This window comes from Lycorma delicatula, chromosome 5, assembly GCF_047948215.1.
Source record: "Lycorma delicatula isolate Av1 chromosome 5, ASM4794821v1, whole genome shotgun sequence".
In the NCBI taxonomy this organism is placed as follows: Eukaryota; Metazoa; Arthropoda; class Insecta; order Hemiptera; family Fulgoridae; genus Lycorma; species Lycorma delicatula.
In genome coordinates this window covers 179,460,362-179,484,429 of record NC_134459.1, presented here as the reverse complement: position 1 = coordinate 179,484,429, position 24,068 = coordinate 179,460,362, and the positions used below count along the sequence as shown (strand labels likewise).

Here is a 24,068-nt window from a genome sequence, read left to right as displayed (position 1 = left end):
AGAAACAAGTCACTCCCAAAAATGACAAATCAGTTCTCAGGAAGTGTTTGTTACCAGACTTATAATGGAAAACAAGGAATGATGAAATTTCTTTTGCCATCTTCATTGAGTTGAGAATATTTCTGCTCACTGGCGCACCAAGCCATTTAACTAAAAATGACACTTTCACTCATTCACCATAAGAACCAGTTGAGATGAATGTTTTATACGTAAAATTCTTAAAATATTTCAGAGTCATTATAAATACTACGGGAGACAGCTTAAAGCAGTGAATACCTCCATTCAGGTGAGGAATAGTTTAGACGCTACATAACAAGACTGAATTAATATCTTCCAATTAAAACATTATCACCAAAAATTCCTACAATTTGGATGAGATAATTTTGATGTCGATGTCTGAATACAGCAATGCAGTATTTTTAAAACCGCACCAAAAACACAAAAGGACTCAACTTCCATTATCACATCTCTTACACGTGTGAAAATTTTTTTCTCTTTTATCCACTCACTTTTTCGAAATAAGTCTATCTCTCTTGAATATATTTTCGGATGTTCATTAGTTTGTCCAGAAGAAAGAGAACAAATTAAAAATTTTACTTCATGTTCAATATATTAAGTGATGTTAATAATCCACTGACCTCTGTGATAAGAGCGATGACTTTTGTAACAACTTTCTGTGATGGAATTACATTAACAATAAAAAATACATTAAAAATAAAAATACTCTGTATGTATAAAATTACTGCTTCCATTTTAAAAGAAGTCATCAATGCTATTATTGAAACTTAAAACATTTTAAATATAAGATATATTTTTTAAAATTTTTAGTAATCGTTTGTTATTACTAATAACAAACGATTGTTATATATTATTTCATATATTTCAAAAAGCAATTAACCTTTGATATGACAGGGATATAGAGTTGCTTGCTCACACTGTAGTACTGGAAGATACATCCAGAGAAAAAACACGTATAAGAAGAAATGAATTGTCAAAACCTGAGGTCTGCCTTTTTTTCTGATATAAATATTCTTTAACTATCTTTGCTAGATGGTTCACACTTCATGATAATAATGTACACATCCACCAACAGTAAAGGTTTTCTACCTGCATTATATTCAGATACAAATGTTGATACTCTTTTTGAAAAACATAAAATAAAATAAAAATTTAATATTTGCTTTACCAGAGTAGCATAGAAGAAGGTAAGGTGACTTACTGACTATAAATAAATAATTGAAATTTAATTTTTCAACAAGGAGATGTAGACTGTAGAGTGAATTAGGGAAGTCCCTACTTTTTATTTATTAATGATCCTGTAAAAATTTCAGAATGTTCATTATAAGCTTCTTTAATGATGGTACAGCTAATTACAAAAAAGAATTAGGAAAATCTCTAATCTAGCAATTCAAAAAATCAATCATGATATGGATTGTAACTAACTTAGAATATGGATAAAACCATTGGAATGTGCTACTCAGAAGAATGTACCATTGATAATTGCTTGGATAATACTAGATTAATAAGAATAATAATAGATAGTATAGAGAGGGCAGGAAGTACCTTTACATTGTAATAAGTCCAGCTTAGTCAGGCTCTACTGCTGCCAATTTTGACCACTGACATCACTCACTGCTGTTGGAAAAGGTGGGGAGGAAAGTCATGGTGTGGATTGCTCAGGGTGTTCTTTGTGGTGGGATGATCTTAAGAGTGTGGAATGATGGCAGATACAAGTGTGTTCACTGTTGAAGAGCGTTTGTTAGCTTGTGAGGATCCACAAACATCAACATGCTGATAAAACATTGAAGAACATTATGAATGGTTTCTGTGCATTTTGGGAAATCGTCACTATCATAGTAAATGTTACTGACATGGGAGAAGAAGGCTTTTGCAATGAGAAGTATTCTTAATGCACCCCACAGTGGGAGGTCAAGCAATCAAGCTGAGACATGCGCTGCTGTGGAGGCGTCAATTTAATGATCACTGATGAAATAAATAATGCAAGAATAATAAACAATAAATAATAATAATAATAATAATAAATAATCAACAATGCAAGAAAATAACCGGAAGGATTTGAAAGTTAAATGTTTTCGTCCAGCCACAGTTAATGAGTCTAGTGACAATGATTGACAAGTTTATGCATTACAGTCATTGCTTGAACGCTTTCCAAGATAATACGAGTGTGCGATTTATCAAAGTTCTTGTAACCAAAATGTTTTTTCTGGAAGAGAGACAGTCCTCACTTTTTTGAGGAAATCAAACACCATCCGCCTCATGTTATGATTTGGGCTGGGATGACAGCTGAAAATCTCCTTGGTCCTTATTTTTTTGATGTCGCAGTTATCAACACGGTTATACAAGAACGACTGACTGATTTAGTTGTTTTCAGAATTAAGCGCAAAAGGGATTGCTGATATCTTTATGTTTCAGCAAGACGGTGCTCCAGTACATTTTGTTTTGAATATCTACAGATGCCTTGATAAAATTTTTCTGAATCACTGAATCACACAAGTTACCGGCTCCATTGCCTTGGCCAGCAAGAAGCCTGACCTCAGCACACCTAACAATGCACTCTGAGGTTTCGTAAAGAAAAGATTCGTAAACGCAGTTACATCAACAACATGCAGCTCCAAGACGCGGTTCAATCAGCGTTTGAAATGATCATCCCTGATATGCTGTTGTGGATGAACAACCAGACATGGAGGCACATACAGCTGTACTTTGAACAATGTGGAACCCACATGGACATTTTAGATCCACAGAAGGTAAGCTGCACTACCCTAATAATTTCATAACTAGCGTAAAGGGACTTCCCGCTTACCCTATACTAGAATAATAACTATTGTACTTATTTCTTTAACATGAAATGTTTGGATGTCTCATCACAAGATGACATTTTAGATCCACAGAAGGTAAGCTGCACTACCCTAATAATTTCATAACTAGCGTAAAGGGACTTCCCGCTTACCCTATACTAGAATAATAACTATTGTACTTATTTCTTTTACATGAAATGTTTGGATGTCTCATCACAAGATAAACACAAATGAAGCGATCACTTTTTTCATTTGCAACAAAATCAGACTACTGTTTGCTTTAAATGTTCTTAACAAATAATATGGTAAACTTCATTAAATTTATTATTCCTGTTTGAAATAAAACTTGGGCTCCATTAGTAAGTCAGTTAAAACAAGTTTTCAAGGTATAAAAATGAGATGACTGATCATTAATTACTTAGTGCCCATAAATAAAATTCATATGTGTTCCATCCGATATATACAAGGGTTATTTTTTTTTCAAGGTCCGATCGGTCGCGAAATAAAAACCCGCGCAAAAATCGGATGAACCTTTGCGCATATGTGTTGCACAGCGTCTCTAGTATGCCCTTCAATCACGCCGCGTCACTTCGTTTAGTTCTGAACACGCAAATAGCATGTAAACATGTCTACATCAATAGCATCTCCCGCCAAGTATGAAGTGCGTGCGGTAATTCGATTTTTCAGGCTGAGGGGTGTAATGCGGCTGAAATTCATCGACGAATAAGTAATTTGTACGGTGAAACTTCAATGAGTGACAGCAATGTGCGATAATGGTGCAGGAACTTTAAAGCGGGACGTACAGATTTTCATGATGCAGGCGGTCAGGGAAGGAAGCGAGTGTCAACCGATGATCCCGTTGAGCGACTGGATGGGGCAATTCCAGAAAATCGTCGGTTCACAATTTCTGTATTGAGTGATTCGTTTCAGGGCACTTCAGAATAAGCGGAGAGGAATGTTGTCATCAATGCTCGGCCGCACACTGCAGCAGTAAAAAGAAGCTCCTGCAGCGTTTTCGTCGGGAAGCGTTTGATCACCCACCATATAGCCCGGACTTGGCTCCATCCGATTTTCACCTCTTTGCTCGCATGAAACAGTGGCTAGGAGGACAACATTTTGGCACAGACATCGAGCTGCAAACCAGCGTAGAATGGCTGAAAACACAGGCGGCTCCGTTCTATGACGAGGGTATTGGAAAGTTGGTACCGCGCTACGACAAATGTCTAAATCGGAGTGGCGACTATGTAGAGAAATAGCGTAACTATGTAAGTACTTGTTACAAATAAAAACATTTTTATTTTCACTGTGGTTTTAATTTCGTGACCGATCGGACCTTGAAAAAAAATAATCCTCGTATTTAAAAATATTACCAATTAAAACATCTACAATCACCGAAGATCCCCACAATTTGGATGAAACCATTTTGATGTCACCTTTAAAGTATTAAAAATTTACCATATAATTTTAATATATGTAAATTTGCTTCAGTCTTTCATTAAAAAAGCAAAGCAGAATTTTTAAAACTGCACCAAATTCTAAAATATACTGTAATACTACACTTTATCATATACAAAAATACTATCTGTGCTAAGGCAGATCTCTTCCACGATACCCACCTCCATTCGTTTCTATTTGCAGCTAAAATGTTGTTTTTGAAAGTTCCATTTTCGTTTTAGATCGGCTTTAACACCTTTAAGTGTTTAAGCCGAGTGTTAAGTGTTAAAGGTTTACACCAGGTTTATTCAACCTTTTCTGCCCTCTCTTTTCAACACCTTGAATAAATTGTTTTACCAATATTTAAATCGATTCTTTTTCTCATACCTCTCAACCAATTAGCTTTAATATTCTGAAACGTTCTGATTAAGCTTCTACTCTTGTTCCCTCCTTTTCTTTCTTCATTTTCACTGCCTATTCATTAACTCTCCTCTCTTCTCCAGGCTCTCATTTCAAATGTCTCCACAATTTCTCTTTTCCTTTTTCTTAATTTCATTTTTCCCATGCATACAGAATTACACAGATACAAATAAGCACATAGAATGTAAAAATATGTCTAGAAGAAAAGCAGAAGTATGAAAACAAAGAGAGTAGATATAATTGCAGTAAGTCAAGCAAGATGGGAAGGAAAAGGTGAGAAACAATGATGATATATAACCTATTAATTATATCAACTCTATTTCTTTCATTTCTCTTTTTAAACATTCCAACTTAAATGTTTGCAAACACATTCTACTACACGCCAATTTATCTTCTTCCCATTTCTTGTTCACTTTGAAGCAGCTTATCGCCACAACTTCTCATGTTGCTTAACGGAAAGATCCGAATGGGAAATGATTTTATCTCTGAAACAGAATTGGGCCATGATGTTATAACTTGGAGGATCTTTCCTCCACGTTTTAATCCATCACCTAGCGATAGTCCATTGTCTTTTAATTAAGAGGCAGCTGATATCAGTTCATTAACTGAGCCAGTTGCTTTTTTATCTGTACAGTACACAAAAACCGTTCCTGATATGATCTACACGATATATAATTATTAAAAATCTAATTAAATTATTAATCGCAAATATAATATTAAAAGAAAATGAAAAAGATTGCATAAGGTGAAATATATACAATTTTTCAACTACACATTTTCAATATTAAATAAATTTCACCGTAACAAATGCTAGAAACAAAACTATACACTATAATTGGCATCGACTACACCCAACAATCTGAAAAAAAATTTACTTTTGTCACTCGGTTGACTTTTATTTTTCTTTACCAAACAAACTATAATTTCAATTTTGTTCCTTTAAAATACCACAGATATTGAATTACTATCGGGTTGTAAGGAATTAAGTTTACTGTATTACCCAGGAGCATCAAAGCTATAAAATAATATAATGTGTGATACCTTGAAATAAAATCTAGGGATCTGACTGTAGAAGGATGTATCTGTTTCTTTTTTCAGACTCTTTAATTCTTCATAAAAATACAGGAAATGTTTAGACTCATCTTCAACAACATTAACTACTTCAGCCCCTGATTTTTTATTTACTGAAAAAAAATATACACATTTAAAGGCAAAACCATAATTAATTTGAAAAAAAGTTTTGTTGAATACAGTATGTTGAAAGAGTGAACCGTAAATCAGATATTACAAACCACAGTATTGGAAAAACAGCAAACGTTTTCTATACTTCAACTAATCATTATTAGTTAAATTATAATTTAAACTACATGCTTATTTGTTTTAATACAAATCAAAGACATCTCGATAAAAAGTGGCAAAAATAAACAAAGAAAATCTTGCTTATAAGCTACACTGCTCAAATTTTTTCAACCCAAATTTTTTTTAGACAAATTTTTGAGCAAATTTTTTTGCTCAAATTTTTTTTTACACCGAGCGTAACTGAATTATAATGAACATTCATAACTCCAATTTCAGGCTCACAATAAAATTTAAATAGCCAAATGCTTTTAAAATATGTGAAAATATATAAACTAATCTTTTTCTAACCTTTCACTCGATATATTTTAATTGTATTTTAAGTAAGACAGTAGATTCTACAAATTAACAGTCATTTTCATTTTCTATATCGGGTTGTTTGTCTTGTTTCTAAGTTGCACTGCTCCAATTTTTTTAATCTTAAACCGAGCGTAACTCAAGATTAACTCAACCATTCTTCATCAAATTGTCACATGCCCAACTTTGGATACACTACTGCAGCATATCTAAATTTAAATGAAACTCTAGTAGTCTAGTAGTTTTCAGAATTTTTAAGCCATAAAATTTCATACGTAGATCTATAAATAAATATATACAGAAAACACAATTTAAGTGAATATTATTTTCATACTCTTCATACCTAAACATAATTTTTTTTTTATTCTGGGTGAAAAATGTTCTGACATCATCGTCCGGCCACGTTATGTTTGTTATAGTAAATAAACATATACGAGTAAATCGCATTTTATCTCTCGATTAATAAACTAAAATTTCAAACAACTATACAGAAATTGGCATGAATAACCGATACAAATTACAGTTATTTAAATTATTGAATATAAATGGACATCCCTCAGAAACTGTAAAACATAAGTTTTATGGCTCTTGTGATGCAATGCTGCATAACAGATACAATCCACAAGGATGTGGGGCACTGTCAGCCGGCAGTCGCAGCAAGCACAAACTGGTGCATCTGTCTGAGTCATCAGATATCCACGAGTGGCTCATATAAATAGGGCACCAGACTCTAGTGTGACCTATCTGCAAACAACAGATAATAACCTCCTCTTGATGGCTATTTCTGCATGAGAAGCTCCACGGTGAAACAGTGTTCTTAAACAGGCGAACTTTGTTGTTCATGGTAGCTAGCATCCCGTTTATTTTGCCGCTGGTCACCGTGAACCTTTCTCTTCAGGAAATGACAAGATCGTTAAGAAGCAACACGATCGGTGAAAGGAGACTATTCTGGAAACAAGCCTCCTTTGTCACACTATCTGTGCACTCATTGCCTGAAGTTTCTATATGGCTGGGGATCCAGTAGAAGGTCATTGTTGTATTATGTCTACTAATCTGCGAAGTGACAGAATGAATCTCACAGACAACAGGGTGTCTAGCGTACACGTCAGTTTAACTGCCTGGAAGGCACTCATGGAATCTGGGAAAACAAGAACATGTGATATTTTGGGCTAATTATATGTAAGGCCTTATTAACGACATAGAATTCTGCGATGAAAATACTAGTGATGATAGTAAGGCCAAACATGTATGTTCTGTTGCCAACAACAAAGCCACAACCAACAGAATTAACATTTCTAGAACCATCCTTATAAACTATAACATCATGCTATTTCTAAAATATTATAAAATTCATTTTTTAAGATTACTGGATTTGTGTTCTGTTAGTTATACTGACAAAGATCAAAGCGGTAATTAATGTGAGAAAGCTGCCACGGAAGGTAATAACGTGGAGCAACAATAAAGACTGCAGGTAATTAATTGTACATTTAGAGCTGAGAAAATGCATTGAGCTCTGATGCCAAGTGGAGCAGTAGATTTTGTCTGTTCAAAGTATTGATTATTCTCTCCCACGACCTAGTGGGAAAGCCGGTCAGGAGCCGGTCAGGAAAGCCGGGCACAGACATTTAAGTCACCACAGAATCTAATAGGTTTACTTCCGCCAAGAGTGAGTGGTGTTCAGACTCAAGCGAAGAAGTCACCATACAAAACATTAGCGGTAAGTGGGGCTGGCAGATATTTCATAGAAGTCCAGGTATAATCACCATTTAATTATCTGAAGCGTTGCTGATCGGTGCTATGTAAGCCCTAACTGTGATATTCAAGAGTTCAAGCGATATATGTGGGGTCTGCAAGATGTTATAAGGAGATCACCAAGGAAAATAGTATTGATGGGCGATCTGAATAGTAAGCCTGTCGTTGCTGGCAGCCATTATACAGATAGATGCGGTGATGTCCTAACTGCACTTATGACAGCAGTTGGGCTGTACTGCATTAATGATGAATATTTTTTTTTTTTTTTTTTTTTTTTTTTTTTTGGGCGAAAAACGAATGGTCGTTATCATCGCCCGGAAAATCGATAAATAAATAAAAGTAATTAAAACTTAAAACTACTATCACAGGAAATCAAATCCGGAATGGGTGTAAAAGGCCCATTCTCGGATAACAAAAATACTAACATGTAACTTAAAACTATCATATTAAAACTAAATAAAACTTAAAACTAAAAAAGGAGATAAAACTTACAACTAATATCACAAAAATCTTACAACTAATATCACAGTCAGTCTTTAAAATATTAAAAAAATAACTTATAAAATTTAACAAATTCCGATAAGGAGTGTAAAAGGCTCCTAATCGGATTAAAAAAATCAAACATTCAGAGAAACAAAAAAAAATAAATAAATAAAAAATAAACTTATTTAAAAACTAAAAGTATTAAAAAATATAAGCAACAATATTAAATTTTTTGTATTAACCCTATATTACGCAAAAACAGAAACATCCGGTTTAAAACCTCTTTATCATTACACAAGATACCACGGATGTTTCTGGGTAGTTTTAATTTACGACGCAATGCCGCATAACGTATGCAGTCCACGAGTATGTGGCGCACGGTCACGCGGCAGTTGCCATAGGAAGAACAACGGAGCAAAAACTATCTTGAGAATTGCCTTTTCTTCTTTAAAAGTTGGGCAATCTCGGGAGCGGGCTGTGTGTGGACCACTGCAGTTTGCACATTTTTCACTTTCTTCGCAGTTAGTGTCGTTGTGACCTTCTTTACCACATCGAGCACAGATCTCAGTTTTCGTGCAAGATGTTGTAGTGTGACCAAAACCTTGGCATCTGAAACATCGCCGTGGGTTGGGTATGAATGATCGTACCCGAACCGAGAGGTAACCACTTTAATCTTTTCTGGTGGAACAGGGAGATTGAATGTTAATATAAGAGACGGTGTCGGTTCTTCTGTTCCGTTCTGCCGTTTCATTATACGTTTCACTTCAACAACGTCTTGATGGCAAAGCTCATCAACTGTTTCCGAGATATCTATATCTAGAAGGCCTCTACAAAAAATTACACCCCGGCTCGTATTTAACGTTTTGTGGCATTCTGCACTTACATTTATACCACTCATATTACGGAGACGTAAGATAGATCGACTCTGTTCATCGTTGAATGTTTCAACCAGAATCGATCCGTCGCGTAATTTCCTGATATTCTTCGGGGAGCCACTTGCACCTGTTATCGTTTTGTTAATTAAGAAAGGTGAAACCTTTTGAAGGGAGCCACCTTCCTGACCATTTCTGAGAACAACGAATCTAATATTTTTATATTTCGATTCTAACAAGTTGTGGTTCTCTTCACAAGACTGTATTTGGTGATTTTTTTCAGATGGACCACCAACCATCATTGTGTTTATTGTTGGAACTGAAATTTTGGTCCCACGAGTACCGGCGAAAAATGGACCACTCCAGCAGAGCGCACGCGTACTGGAGCTAGAGCTAAATACAACTGGGTTCGCCCTGGTGCCCAGAGGACATCGTTCGAGACTCACTACGTAGAGCCATTCACCCATCGGCACGATTTGTTCCCACCTTGGGTTACGGTTGCGTTTCGTAAGATGTCGCAACACCACCTAGTGTAAATGTAAGAAATATCAGTGTAGGTTGTTGTTGTGTAATTGTGTATGTGTGTATGTTGTAATTTATGTAGTGTTCTTGGTGTAGTATATGTGTATAATGTAAAGTGTTCCGCAGCTCATTGTATAGTGGGAAGGAAAGCTGCGGAGGCTAGGCCCATGGGGACGCCAACCCCCAAAGTCTTAAAGAATAAGACTCCCCGTCGGGGAATTAATGATGAATTGCCCACAACGTTGCAAGAGGTCACGCGTCAGTTTTAGATTTGACCATTTTAGACGGTGGTTGAGACCACTCCAGATGCAGTTGGAGGGTCCTGCAAGAAGAGACTGCCAGTGACTATTTGGCCAGTTTTCTTGAGATCAGAGACCCTACGTTCAGAGCAGTCGATTGCCAGAGGCCACCTAGGCTTACACAGAAGCAGCTAACATCAGTTGTCAAAAAGGTAGCCATAAAGTTAAGTGACGAGAAAATTGTTTCCAGAGGTGCTCTAAGAATTGATGCACAGATAGCTCACGGCTCCGGCAGATTTCACCCTGTTTATTGGTGGACATACAGAATTACCCCGATGAGGAGAGATCTTCAGAGGTTGCGGCGCCGGATGCAGCGGCGGAGAGTCGCAGGTGGCAACGAATACGAAGAGGCTGCTTGGAAATACGTCACTGCAAGGTGTACTTCAAACTATGAGATCAAGCAATCAAAGATCAGAAAGTGGCGCGAATTTTGTGGAGAATTGGAAGCTGACTGGTGGGGGTGGGCATATCAGATCGTCATCAAGCGATTTGGCAGGTGTCTACCCGTCCTCACGGTAGAAGCCGCGAACCGTCAGATAGATAAACCATTTTCACGAGAAGACAGCGGTTTATCTGAGGCGGTTGAATGCGATCGTAAGAGGTTTACGCAGGACAAAGTTACTACGGCGATACTTAAACTTCAAGATAAAAAAAGTCCTGGGCCGGATGGCATACCACCGCAGTTTTGAAGGGTCTGGGTTCCACGGGTCCCATGAGAAATACATTGCTAATTATGGTCCTGAACGTAGGTGCTTTCCCAAATATTAGAAAGATTCTAGACTCGTCTTTCTACCCAAGAATAGTAACAATGAGGTAGATACGGATTACAGGCCTTTATGTTTGATAAATAATACGCGCAAGGCCGTGAAAAGAATGTTGGCGTCCCGCATAATTGAAGAACTTATAGGCATAAGCGCTAATCAATACGGCTTTTGGCGGGGCCGGTCCACGGTCCAGGCAATGCAGAAGATTGTTAACTGGGCGGCCATAGGGAGAACAAGAACGTGGAGAACAAGGAAGATGCCTATGGTGAATATGCTAGATGTTCGAAATGCTTTTGGGGACCCTCACGTGGGCCTCAATCATGTCCGCGTTGACAAGGAGAGTATAAGCCCTCCTCGTTGATAAGGAGGGTATCTGCCTTAGGAGGCAGATTGCCGAGTATTTGACAGAAGGGTGGATTGCCGCAGATACGTTGGGGGAACCCTAAGATTCCAGGTTTAAGGAGGAGGTTTAAGGAGGAGGGGTCGGTCCTGGGTCCGTTATTACAGCTGTTAGTTTACGACAGAGTTCTTGGCCTTCCTATGCCGACCGATATCGAGACTGTGGCTTATGCCGATGACCTTGTCGTTCGTTCTGGTGAGTGGCAGGACCGAGGAAGAGCTAGAAGAAAAAAGGAATACAGCTTCGGCTAGGATCGGGGACTGAATGAACACTCGCGGTCTAGAATTGTCCCCGAAGAAATGTATTTTTACTACATTAACTGGCAGACGCACTATCGGAAGAATTGACCTTAGAGTTGGTGGACAGCCACTACAATACAGAAATAACATAAAATATTTAGGAGTGAATATAGGTAAAGTTTGTTCACTCAGCGTATAGTCGAGTGCTGTTCCAAGGCAGAGAGAACGCTTATGGCGTTGAATATACTGCTCACGACACACGGGCCTTAAAAAGGAAGCTGATTACATCGACTATCACGTCCGGAATCTTATACGCTGCCCCGGTTTGGAGGCTGCGGTTAGTATAAAGAGAAATCTGGGTAGACTCCGGAGTTTACATCGCCGTTCGTTGCAGGGTGTAGTATCGGGGTATAGGACCTCTGTCTTATGATTCGGCATGTGTTTTGGCTTCGGTCCTGCCGGTAGATTTGCAAGTCAGGGAGCGGACGATGCGTGTCGAAGGCGTGGGAAAAGGTGAGGCAGCGATCATAACAAGAAATGCCTAAAGGAAAGGTAGAGGACAGGTACGGGTTCCTCTTAAACAAGACGACTGATCACAGATCTAGATTCTTGGATTAGCAGAGGCCACGGAGAGATGAATTATTTCACAACGCAGGTGTTCTCCGCACATGAGGCCTTTGAAGCACATTTGCATAGATTCCATAGACGCGATTCCCCCGTTGCACGTTTTGCAGCGGGGTTGATTCTGCTGAGTATTTTGTTTTAGTCTATATATAAATATATAGACTAAAACAAAATCTCTTTAAAATTTTTTTTTATTAAAATTAATCGGATCTTTATTCAATTTTTCTATTTTATCAGAGGTGTACATTTTGATTTTTTTTTAATATAGTGACTAATAAAAAAATTAAATTACACAAACTAAAATCTAATTATATAAATATTATTCTGCGATTAAAAAATTAATATATAATTTAAAAATTGTTTACATTTTTACCAACTTTTCAAAGAAAATTACAGTATTATAGTGGGTTGCATGGTGGGAGTGGGGGGTAAAAATGAATTTCTTTACGTTTTGATCCCGACGGGGAGTGTTATTCTTTAAGACTTTGAGGGATGGCGTTCCCACAGCCTAACTTCTGCAGATTTTCTTCCCGCTACACACAGAGCTGCAGAACACTTTAGACTAAACATATACACTACACTAAGACCACTTCATAGATTACAACATATACCCTTACACGACTTTACAACAACATTCTACACTATTCTTTGATTTACAGTCGGTGGTGTTGCGACGCCTTACGAAACGCAACCGTAACCTAAGGTAAAAACTATCGTGCTGATGGGTGGGTAGCTCTACGTAGTGAGTCTGGAACGATGTCCTCTGGGCACCTGGGCGAACGTAGTTGTATTTAGCTCTAGCTCCGGTCTGTTTTATCGCCGATACTCGTGGGAACTGTATGTCGATTCCACATTTTAATTCTTTGGTGGTTGTTGTTCCACCTGAAAAAACCAACAAACCCGGTCGTAGTTGCAAGAGACTTCAGCCGACATTATCAGTTGAAAACTTAGCTAGCAGTTAGGAGGGGGTGAAATTTTCCTGTGTAAGGTTTCTTGTAGTTAGTTACAGCGAGGAAGGTAAATCTTTTGATAAATGTATTGTAGCAGCTTGCGAATCTCCAAAATCCGTTAAAAAGCTCAGGAGTGGTGCCCTGCTTATTGAATTAAATGATCAAGAACAATGCTGAAAACTAGTAGCCCTGAAATATATAAGTAAAGACAGAGTACCACAAGACGCTAAATTTCAGCTAGGGGGTTATATTCTGCCGTGACTTGGCTGACATTGAGTTACCTGAAATTGCAGATGAGTTGTCTCCGGATTCAGTTACGTCAGTGCAGAGGAGTAAGAGAAGGGAGATCGTTGTTGGCGTACCAATACCTACGGTAATTCTAACTTTTTCAAGTCCAACCGTACCAGAGAAAATAAAAGTGGGTTACCCCAGTATCCGTGTCCGACCATACTAGTGTCCTAACCCTAGAGGCTGCTTTAAATGTAAAGGTTTTGGCCACAACAAAGGTGGTTGCGCAAAGGAACAAGTTTGTGCGCGTTGCGGCGGTATTGGACACGATGACACCACATGCGCTGAGACAGACAATTGTGCAAATTGTAAAGGCCCATAATCTGCAAGATGTCGAGAATGCCCAATTTACAAAGAAGAGAAAGCTATTTTGAAGATCTGTATTGAACAGTAAGTTTTCCCTTTCCTGTGGCTCGACGGGAATAAAAGAAATCCCTCAGCGTGGGGATTCCACACCCTGGAGTAAGTTTTGTTCAGGCTCTCTCTTCAAATAATATACAAAAACCGAATGAATGTGGCTCTTACAACAACTGACTAAATTGGTAGAAGCTTTATCAGACCAAGTAAAGTCCCTCCCGGCTGCTATTACAGCATTAAATACTAGTAAGTAAGTAACTTCTGCTAGAAAGTCCGAAAGTGGTTTACAGAAAACTGCTTCAAACAATCCACCACCAAATAAATTTTCCACTGCACAGCAGCGCAGCAAACTACTAAGATCTCTATGAAGGGATCTTCTGAGATCTCATCACCTGGTACGGTATCTCCGGCCTTCCAGGCTTCTCCATGGCCCCACCACTATCTCGAGGACAATTGGAAGATATGGAGGCCGAAGAAACGAAGCCCTTTTTAAAAGTTATCGATAGTAAAAAGAAAAATCGGATAGTATATGATAAGTAACCTGCAAGCAGAATAGGAAAAGAATATTTATGGCTACAAATATGACAAACAAATTCATCGTCATGTTCATCCCTAGGCAGTATTGTTGATCGACTGAGGCAGAACTTAGATCTCTGCTTGGTGAACGATGGATCGTGCACGTTTGTCATTTTCATGAGGTACATTTTCGAATCTGTTCTTGTGTTCAGCAACCTTACTCCCACATCTTACCTGGTGCGTTTCCAAAAACTTCTTTGGAAGCGATCATAGACCGGTTGCAATCTCAGTCAGTAATTGTGATTTGCCTCAGTCAGCCACGCAGATGGGTAGTTCAGAAAGCGGACTGGTTTGGGTACAAAGACTCCTTTGGCCGGTATGACAAGAACGGTTGCGCGATCCACCTATTTGCTAAGTTTACTCACCAGATTCTTGATAGCGTGAATGACTTCATTTCTTTAACATCTGGAAAGCCGAGGCTTGCTGTTCCCTGATGAAGAGTGCCGGCGTGCACCAAGAAATCGGCTCAGGCTTTGCGAAGTTTCAATCGAAGAACAATTGCTTTGCATCTTCCGTAATGCAAGAGCCGTTTGCCGTCGAGTGTTTAGGTGTGTTAAACGCGGACATTTTTCTGCGGGCTCAGACTCCTCTTGCTGTCTGTTATAGAACAGTGAAGGCAGTTTGTGTTATAGCCGGAGTCAAACCAATAGATATTTTAGCTAATGAGTGTAAGGAACGCTACATTTCCAAGGTAAATAACCTATTGACGTCAGAACGAAAATAGGAGCTTGAAGGCTGGGGCCTTGCGTCTTGGCAGGTCAGGTGGGACGAATCCGCCACTTAAAACGGAAATGCTAAACGGAGTTCTTGGCCAAATGACGTTGAATCCATTTCTCGAACAACACCATCATCTGTTGTAGAACGGTTCGAACCATGTGCGGATCGGTATATTCACCGCAGCCGATTGGACTGCAAAGCGGTGGGGACCTTGTTATCTCGAATGTAGGTGTGGCGAACAGATTCAGAAGGTCATTCAGGGCAGTTTCACTTGCATCATCTTACTGCCCTGAGTTTGTGAGATATAAGTTGCAGGTAGAAGATATTCTGTTGGTGTTTGGAGACTCGCAAAATGAATTAAGCATTTCTTTTTCCCTTGATGAACTAGGTATGCTTAGAAAAATTCCTGTGACACTTCCCCTGGAAATGATATCAGGTTCAGTATGCTAACTCGCCTGCCGAATAGTGCATTACGACAACATCATTTGTCTATTTACTACCAGATGTATCCAGATTTCTGGTCAAAAGCATTGGTCATCCCCTTACTGAAATCTGGTAAAGGTAGATCATACTCTTTCAGTTATTGTCCTATCTCTTTTACCAATTCCTGTGCAAGTTGATGGAACGTACGATAAACCGTCGTCTAGTGTGGTACATTAAAAGAAACTCCCTGATTGCCCCAGAACAATGCAGTTTCTGCCAGGGCAGATCATCTATTGGTCACGTAGTTGCCCTGGAAGCTGCTATTCAAAACGCCTTCTCTGTTGGCTGTATTAACGCTGGCTGTTGGCTCTATTGGCTGTATTAACGCCTGTTGGCTGTATTTTTCAACTTGCAAAAGGTGTACGACACCGCGTGGAGGAGAGGAATTCTAAATACAGTTAATGAATGGGTGTACAAGGTAATCTCTTCGCACTTATCAGCGGTTTCCTCAGTAGTCGATCCTTCCGAGTTCGAGTTGGAACGACGGTAACTGAAAGTTTCACGCTGGAAAACGGAGTACCCCAGGGAAGTATAACAAACTGCGTGCAAAACCCGTTATGTGTTCTTTGTTTGCAGATGTTTTTTCAATTTAAGTAGCGTGTAGAATGTTAGCTACAGGTGCGAGATTGCTACAAAACATAATAACCCGCTTAGAATAGTGGTGTAAATCTACTGGATTCACATTTTCCACGGAAAAAACAAAGTGCATTTGCCTTGCCTGGTTGAGGGATTTTGTTGACGGTCAGCTGTATTTATATGGTGAACCACTTGAAGCATGCACGCAGGTTAGATCTCTAGGTATGTCGTTTTGACCAACGACTAACACGGGTAACACATTTGAAGGAGCTGAAGGTAAAACGTCTAAAAATGTTAGACATGCTGAGAATTCTGTCTAATACCCGTTGGGAAGCAGATCGTGTATGTATATTGTTACGCTTCTACCAAGCTCTGGTCCGTGCTCGCTTGGACTACAACTGTGTAGCTTATTTGTTGCCGAGGTCCACCCCACTAAAGATGCTCGATGCAGTCCATCACCCGTTCATCCGTCTTGTCACGTATGCTTTTAGCTCAAGTCGCGTGGTAAGTCTGCTGATGGACAGAGGTGAGCCACCTCTTTGTAATAGACAGAAATTTGGCTCGCATTAAAACACAACCAACTCATCCAACCTCTGATGTAGTATTCTCGAACCGGCAATGTTAATCAATACTTTTTTATTTTTTTTATCGGTGTTGGGTAGAAATGCCACAAATGGGAGCGTGTCGGACACGCACGGGTTCGGCTAGGTGTTATTTAGAGCCTATGTGTGCCCGCACCCTACCGACTAAAATTCCTAGTTCACTGCTTCTCACCCCAGGTCGGATCAGCAATTAAGCATTACTCAACCGTGGGTGTGTCTTTGAGCTCGGGTCAAGAATCCCCGTGCTCCATCACCATTGCCCATCCGCACAAGCGCGGACGAACGATGACTCTGCAGAGAGCTGTCTATTACCCATTCGCTCTCCGGTCCAATTGTACGCCTGAACTCAGGATTTTTTCCACGGTGTCATTCTTATCAAACCTAATTTTCCCCAGGGGTCTCCGATCTCTCATAAGAGACAGCTCACCTCAGCGAGCTGTCCCCTCTCTGTCGGAGCTACCCTCCCTTTTCCTATCAGCTAAACCACACCGACGACCCACCGCATCCTTCAACCCTTCGTGACAAAAGAGTCGAAAGCCCTCCAATTCTCTTCCAAAGACACGATGTAAGGCACCAGGTTTTCGGAGTTAAGTCTTTCTATACCGACTTGTATTCGCAAAGGCATCCATTCGTAACTCCAACGATTCAATACGATATTCCATTAATTAATAGTTGGAAATATTTTCCAGGTACTGGAGTTTCAACCTCAGTAGACTATTGTGTAGAAGGGAAATTAACTGGAATGAATGCTAAAGTGTGTAAGTGTGCAAGCAAAAAAACTATTCTACTCTTTTAAGTGAAATTTTTAGATAAATACCCACAGTGACTGTACCTCTCGATCTAAATGGCATCATATTCACAAGTCATACAAAATTTCAAAGAAATCTGTACAATAATAATGTAATTTGACCGACAAAAATAAAAAAAAGGTTTTTTGCCACAACCCCTCTGTGGAAGTTTTAATAATATCTAACATCAAGAGAATCTATCTTATCGATATTAAATTATGTGAAAAAATTTACCTATTCTTTAAGTAAAATCTTCAAGATATGGAATCCAACAGATCCGGATTCGGATCTGATGTTACTTAAGGGCCGATTGGCTGCTTCCCGACGAATCCGGGTTCGGATGGCTGGTCTCCCCATTCGATATGTTACGGCTCAAAAATACCTGGGTGTTATCCTTGATGAACATTTTCGGTAAAAGGACATCTCCAGCATGTGGCAAAAAAAGCCGCTGATGCTTTTTATGGAATCCGTAGTCATTCATCCCGATCGGGTGTTGAATATTACATAATACATAATAATACATGCGTATTCTTTACAAAGGGGTCAATGAAGCTATTATGGTGTATGCTGCGCCTGTCTGGGCTCACCGCACAGCTTTTAGGTATTGCGCGGACATTTTGTTGCGGGCCCAGCGACTCCTGTTGCTGGCTGTTATAGAACAGTCTAGCGGGAGGCAGTCTGTGTCATAGCCGGGGTCAAACCAATAAATACCTTGGCTAATAAGCGTAGGGAACGCTAAATTTCTAATGTAAATAACCTATTGACGTCAGAACGAAAGCAGGAGATTGAAGACCGCGGCCTTGCGTCTGGCAGGTCAGGTGGGACGAATCTCCCACAGGTCGCTACACGCACGGTGTATTTCCTACATGTCTTGATTTCGGTGCGGTTAGATGGGTCTCCCCTAATCGGTATATCACAGTTTCTTTCCGGGCATGGTGCCTTTCGGGCGAGTTTCGTTTGGTGGATTCGAGCCAATTCCCGGATTGTCGGACTGATAATACAGGACCACGTCCTCTACGTCTGTTCCCGATACGAAATCGAACGTTCACGAGCTGTTACGGAACTATGGTGGTATGGTGGCCCGTGCGACCAGGGACGTGGCTTCCCTAGGTGGCGGTCCTAATCGTGACTTTGTAATGCCGCGCGAGATTCCATGGAACCGGGTTGGGGTGCGGGGTTTGTACCCGGCTCCTGCGCGGCGCTGAATGAGGTTGCATTCCCCTTGTTACGTGACCTAAATTGGTCGACTTATTTGGGTGAAGGTATGAATTTCTATGTTGCGTAAAGTAATTCTGATCGATATGAGTGTAGCACTTATTTACCTTTCTACTCGTTCGTTTTCTGAGGCATTCACAGTCACGGCTCGCGCTTCCGCGGTTTCGGTCAGTTAGTTTGATGGAATCATGTTAGGTTGGATGTGAAGATGTCCGTTTGAGGCCTATGTGAAGGCAAAATTTGATTTGTATTTTACTGAAGCAAGCGTTTGCTGTGGCATTTACGTCGGTGGCATACTGACTGAGGCCTGGGTGATGGCTGCCAGATGTAATCTGGAGAAGGTATAAAGACGACCCAAGGCTCGGAACGGAGGGGGTAGTGTGGTGTGGTGACTGCTATCACAAGGTGACATTACCAGAGGACACATTATCACAAGGTGACATATTGGGTGGGGAGGTGTCTTCCCCCCTACGGGGTTGGGATGTAGCACTTCCCTAAGCAGTGGTAACTTATTTGTTGAAAGCAGAAAGGATAAAGGTAGCCTGGATCCTATGTCTTGTTGTCATTAGGAAAGAGTAACCAAAATGCTACAGGTGTCAGGAAGTGGTCCACAGTGCGGCCAATTGCAATGACCCTGATAGGTTGGGCGCGTGTCTTAACTGTGGCAGAGGTGGTCATCGAGCCTCTGAATGCAGTGAGAGATCCAAATGTATGAAATGTGGCAGGTTGGGCCACAAGATGGGGCGTAGTCTGTGTCTGACGGCTAAAATGTCTGTATCTTGTCAGCGAAGATTCTTCAGGACCTGAAGTGCAAGGAGGATGGTTGGGAAAATAGCTTTCTTTTGGAAGTAAGCTGGGATACTTGGGCAAAACAGTGTATTAAAAGACCACAGACCCGGTGGGGGTACCCTTTCAGAGTGGCCTCAGCTGGGGGCAAGACATGGAGAAGACCTAGTCCCAGCTGTCCGGGTGATGCTGCTGGAGTCAGCATGAAGGGGCTCCGCGTGATCTGATCGCTGAGATGGTTAGAGGCAATGGCACTAGAAAAGACCACAAACCCAGTAGGGGTACCCCTTCAGGAAACCCTAGCTTGAGGCGAGGTATTGAAAAGACCTAGTCCCAGCTATCCGAGTGGTGCTGCTGGGAACAGCATAGCTGGGTTAAGTATAGCCACTCAGGTGGTTAGAGGGCAGAGGCCCCCCCCACCAGGGCTGAGTTATGCTAACAGCGGATCCGGCCTAGGGAGGGAAGGTTGAATGGAAAGAGAGGAAAAAAATTCTGAAATCTGAAAATTGTCATAACAATATGAATTTAAAAAATAATGTATCTGTAACCAATTTAGTACATTTTAATAGTAAATCAAGTGATACTTATAGAATGACCAGTAATTAAATAATACATATCTATTAAGAATGTATGATACAATCAATTAGTTATAATTAGGTCATACATTCTTGATAGCTTTCATGCCAAAACAAGAATATGTAACACAATTCTATACAGGAAAATAAGCAATCAGAAATGCTGCAGCTCAAATTTTCAATCCCATCATATTTTTTTGACATATATAATTTGCAAGTTAGTACATAAGTAATATAATTCAAGGACAATATTATGCTGACATGAAGAGCTTCTGGAAATAGATCATTTATACTTAATTAAGCTCTACTAAACTTAATTATTATGAATGCTTAAAGATTAATGAATGGTTTCAAGCGATTAACCTTAAATAAAATGGTTTCCTTAAATTAAATAACCTTATTAAATGGTTTGACGTAGACTTAAACTTACTGTAATAAAACAAAATTTAATAAAACTTTCATTTTCATGTAATAAAAGATTTATCAAATAGTGTGAACTTAAATAATAAAACTGAATCTTGCAACCTCTGACTCTGCAAACCTTTTTAGGAAGAAACCTATAATTTCTCCATCTGCAAATTGTACAGATTTAAAAAATTTACAATCATACAGGTCAGCAAAACAGAATTTCTGGCTTCAAACAAAATTGCCTGTAGATTACGTTTATTCCTATGATAGTAATATGAATGGAATAATATTTTGGAGATATTACCCTGTTTTCTAACTAAAAAAAAAAAAAGGGTAATGCAGTTCTATAAAATAAATAAAATTGGTGATGCAATAAGATATAAGCTATTCTAGTTGTGATGATTTTTACCCACTACTAATTAGAAGTTCATCGATTAACAATTCTAGAATTAAAAATAAAAAATGACAAATTTTATTAAGAGATTTATGCATTTCTTACTGCACAGTTCAGCTGTTACTATTTAGCAACATATATTTAGATTTAAGGTTAAATTGGAAGAATTGCCAAAAGACAAATGTTGACATAAAGAGATATACAGAAGAATATTAATTCTTAAATATGGCAAAAAATAACTATTGTTATAATTAATCATAATGTATTAACATTATGCTCAAGTGTGCTTACCTAACATGACTGAATATAGATGTAATTTTGTTTTTTGTTTTTTGGCATTTGTAATTATTAACAATATCTTTGTGCACTGCACTTTGACTGTTACATGTATAATTAATTATCTTTGTATGACAGAATGCTGTTCAGATTAATTTGAATTCAGATTACCATTAATTTTTTTAGGCATTAATTATTACACCCTGATAAGATGCAATAAACTAATAAATAACAGTCTCTAATTTCAAACAAGGACAATTCTGAGCAATTACTTGATCAACCTCAATTTTGTTCATACTTTAATATACCACAGTAGATATGCTTAGGATCAGGAAAACACAAGATCTAAATGTCAGAAAACAGGTTTAGGCAGCGGGTGACTCATGCAAAGTCAAAGTTAGTTTATATTATTATTGCTCTAGTCAATTAGCAATCAGTTTTGAAAGTTATGGTGAGCTGTCCAAATGATAATCCATTTTGTGGTGAATGGTTAGGGTTAACGTTTAGAATTTTGAGTTTTGTGAAGAGGAATAAACCATAAACTAACATTAGTCATCAGTGTTGGATTCAGCAGTTGAAGATGACTGACGGCAATCTTCGTAAACTGATTTATCTGTCATACATATGGCCAATAGGATGGAAAATATGGTGTAGTCTCTCTCTCTCTCTCTCTCTCTATAGTGACTACATTTCGATTTAAATATAAATTCGGCCATGTGTCCTACGAAATGAAGTTAAGTATTGCCATACCTTCATAATTTATACAGAACAAATTAGCATCTTAGCAGGTCTCAATAACTCATAAATCTGATAGCTAATTTACTAGAATACTGATAATGCAGTGTGGACTTTGACTTTGGGCAGCCCACTGGGCTGGTCTAGATGTTAAATTGTCATTACAAATCAGCTGATTTCTAAGTTGAAAGTTCCAAGGTTCCAATCCTAATAAAGGAAGTTACTTTTATATGGATTTGAATACTAGATCATGGATACCAGAGCCCTTTGGTGGTTGGGTTTCAATTAACCACACATCTCATGAATGGTCGACCTGACACTGTACAAGACTACACTTCATTTACATTCATACATATCAACCTCATTCATCCTCTGAAATAATACCTTACGGTGGTTCCAGAAGCTAAACAGAAAAATAGAGATGTCACCCACTGTCCAAATCTGCTTTCTGATATTTAGATCTTGTGTTTTCCTGATCCTAACCATATTTACTTGGTATATTAAAGTACGAACATAACTGATGTTGATCACGCTCAGAATACCCAAGCAGGATATATAATATTCTCATTCATCTTCTAAAGTAATAACTTAAGGTGGTTTCGGAGGCTAAAATAGAAAAAGAAGGCTATAGTATGTACAATTAACGTACACTTTAGTCTCACATTGTTTTATTTTGTCAACTGTTCAATCATTCTAACCTTCAAAACATTATCTGTTGAGTTTGGAACATGTACTATAGAGCCCTATGAAACTAGTTTGATGTGAATTAAAATTATTCACATACAGTAATCATTAAGTAATTATTATCATAAGTACAAGTACACTAAAACCATGTGTAGTAATAAACAATTAATATAAATAGATTTATTTCGCTGTATCACGATTGCTATGTTTTAGAATCAATTTCTTATTCACTACTAATGACACTCCACTGCACAGTTTTTGGTTTTAAGGTTACAGTACAATTTCCTTTTTTGTAGTAACAAATTATAACAATGCATATAATATATAGTAGTGTTAATTCTTTAAAATAATGAAATTAATGATGAAAATGAAAAATATACATTTCAGTATGCATTTCTTTATCCCTATTACGAATCTTATATTTATTCGAATTTTACATCTTTCAGCTAGTTCTAAGGGTTAATTCTATAATAACCAAGATATCTTTTATTCTCTTTCTACTTTTAATAATCTTAACCTTTTCAGACGATGTAAATCACATTAATGTAATTCACATTATTAAAAATGTTTCATACTTTGTAACTACTACTATTGAATTAAACTAGAAACCATTCTCTTTGTCAAGAAGCAAATTTTAAACATTTTCAACTTAAAATTTCTCTTCGAATAACTCTTTTCCATAGTATTACGTGAGTTTGTTTATCATGGGGAAATACAATCACTTGCATGAATTATCTGATAACTCTGGATCCAAACCCATAATTTTAAAATATGTTATTTTTTTCTGAATGAAAACTGGTAATTACTTTTTCTACAGCTATAACAAGTAAGAATTGTTATAATTTATCTAACATACACGAAAAAGAAGGATCATGTATTCCATAACATAGATTATGATTGATTAGGTTAAGACAACAGCTACTAACCTTTCACCGAATTCTTCAAAACGGTTTTAAAATCCATGAAAATTAATCACAAATTGTCAACTAGAGAAAAGTTTACATTAATGAAAAATAATTGGTTCAAGTACATCCCAATATCTATAAGAAATGTTTCAATTTACAAATTTAAGTACTTGGATGACACAAAATAACGCAGTTACGTCCCGTAACTAAGGCGAATTCTATTTAACGACTTCCCTGTTGTTTACATAAACTGCTGTAACCGATTTATGAATTAAACTTCAACAGAGTACAAAAATTCCCTTCAACATTACTAAATATTTTAGTTGGTTTTATTTTCCCAATAATATTACCTTATAATTTTATAAATTTAATTATTTCCCACAAAAATTGAAATTTTATATATACAATTAGGTAATTGTAAGTATTATTTTATATATCGTATATATAATTACTATATTTTTTAACATTAAAC

General features: G+C 38.1%; 1 protein-coding gene across 2 annotated transcripts in view; it reads right to left on the bottom strand.

Annotated features, from left to right (window-relative positions):
* LOC142325642 (serine/threonine-protein phosphatase 2A regulatory subunit B'' subunit gamma-like) overlaps positions 1-23,858 on the bottom strand; it is a 58,717-nt gene extending 34,859 nt beyond the window's left edge. The window contains exons 1-2 of one of the 2 annotated variants that reach the window (XM_075367657.1): positions 23,618-23,858; positions 5,715-5,857 (exon numbers count right to left, since the gene is read on the bottom strand). In XM_075367657.1, coding sequence (XP_075223772.1) covers positions 5,715-5,857; positions 23,618-23,654 — 180 coding nt within the window. In that variant the 5' untranslated portion in view covers positions 23,655-23,858. The remainder of the gene's footprint in view (positions 1-5,714; positions 5,858-23,617) is intronic. The other variant, XM_075367658.1, reaches the window with a different exon arrangement.
* Positions 23,859-24,068: the final 210 nt, after the last annotated feature.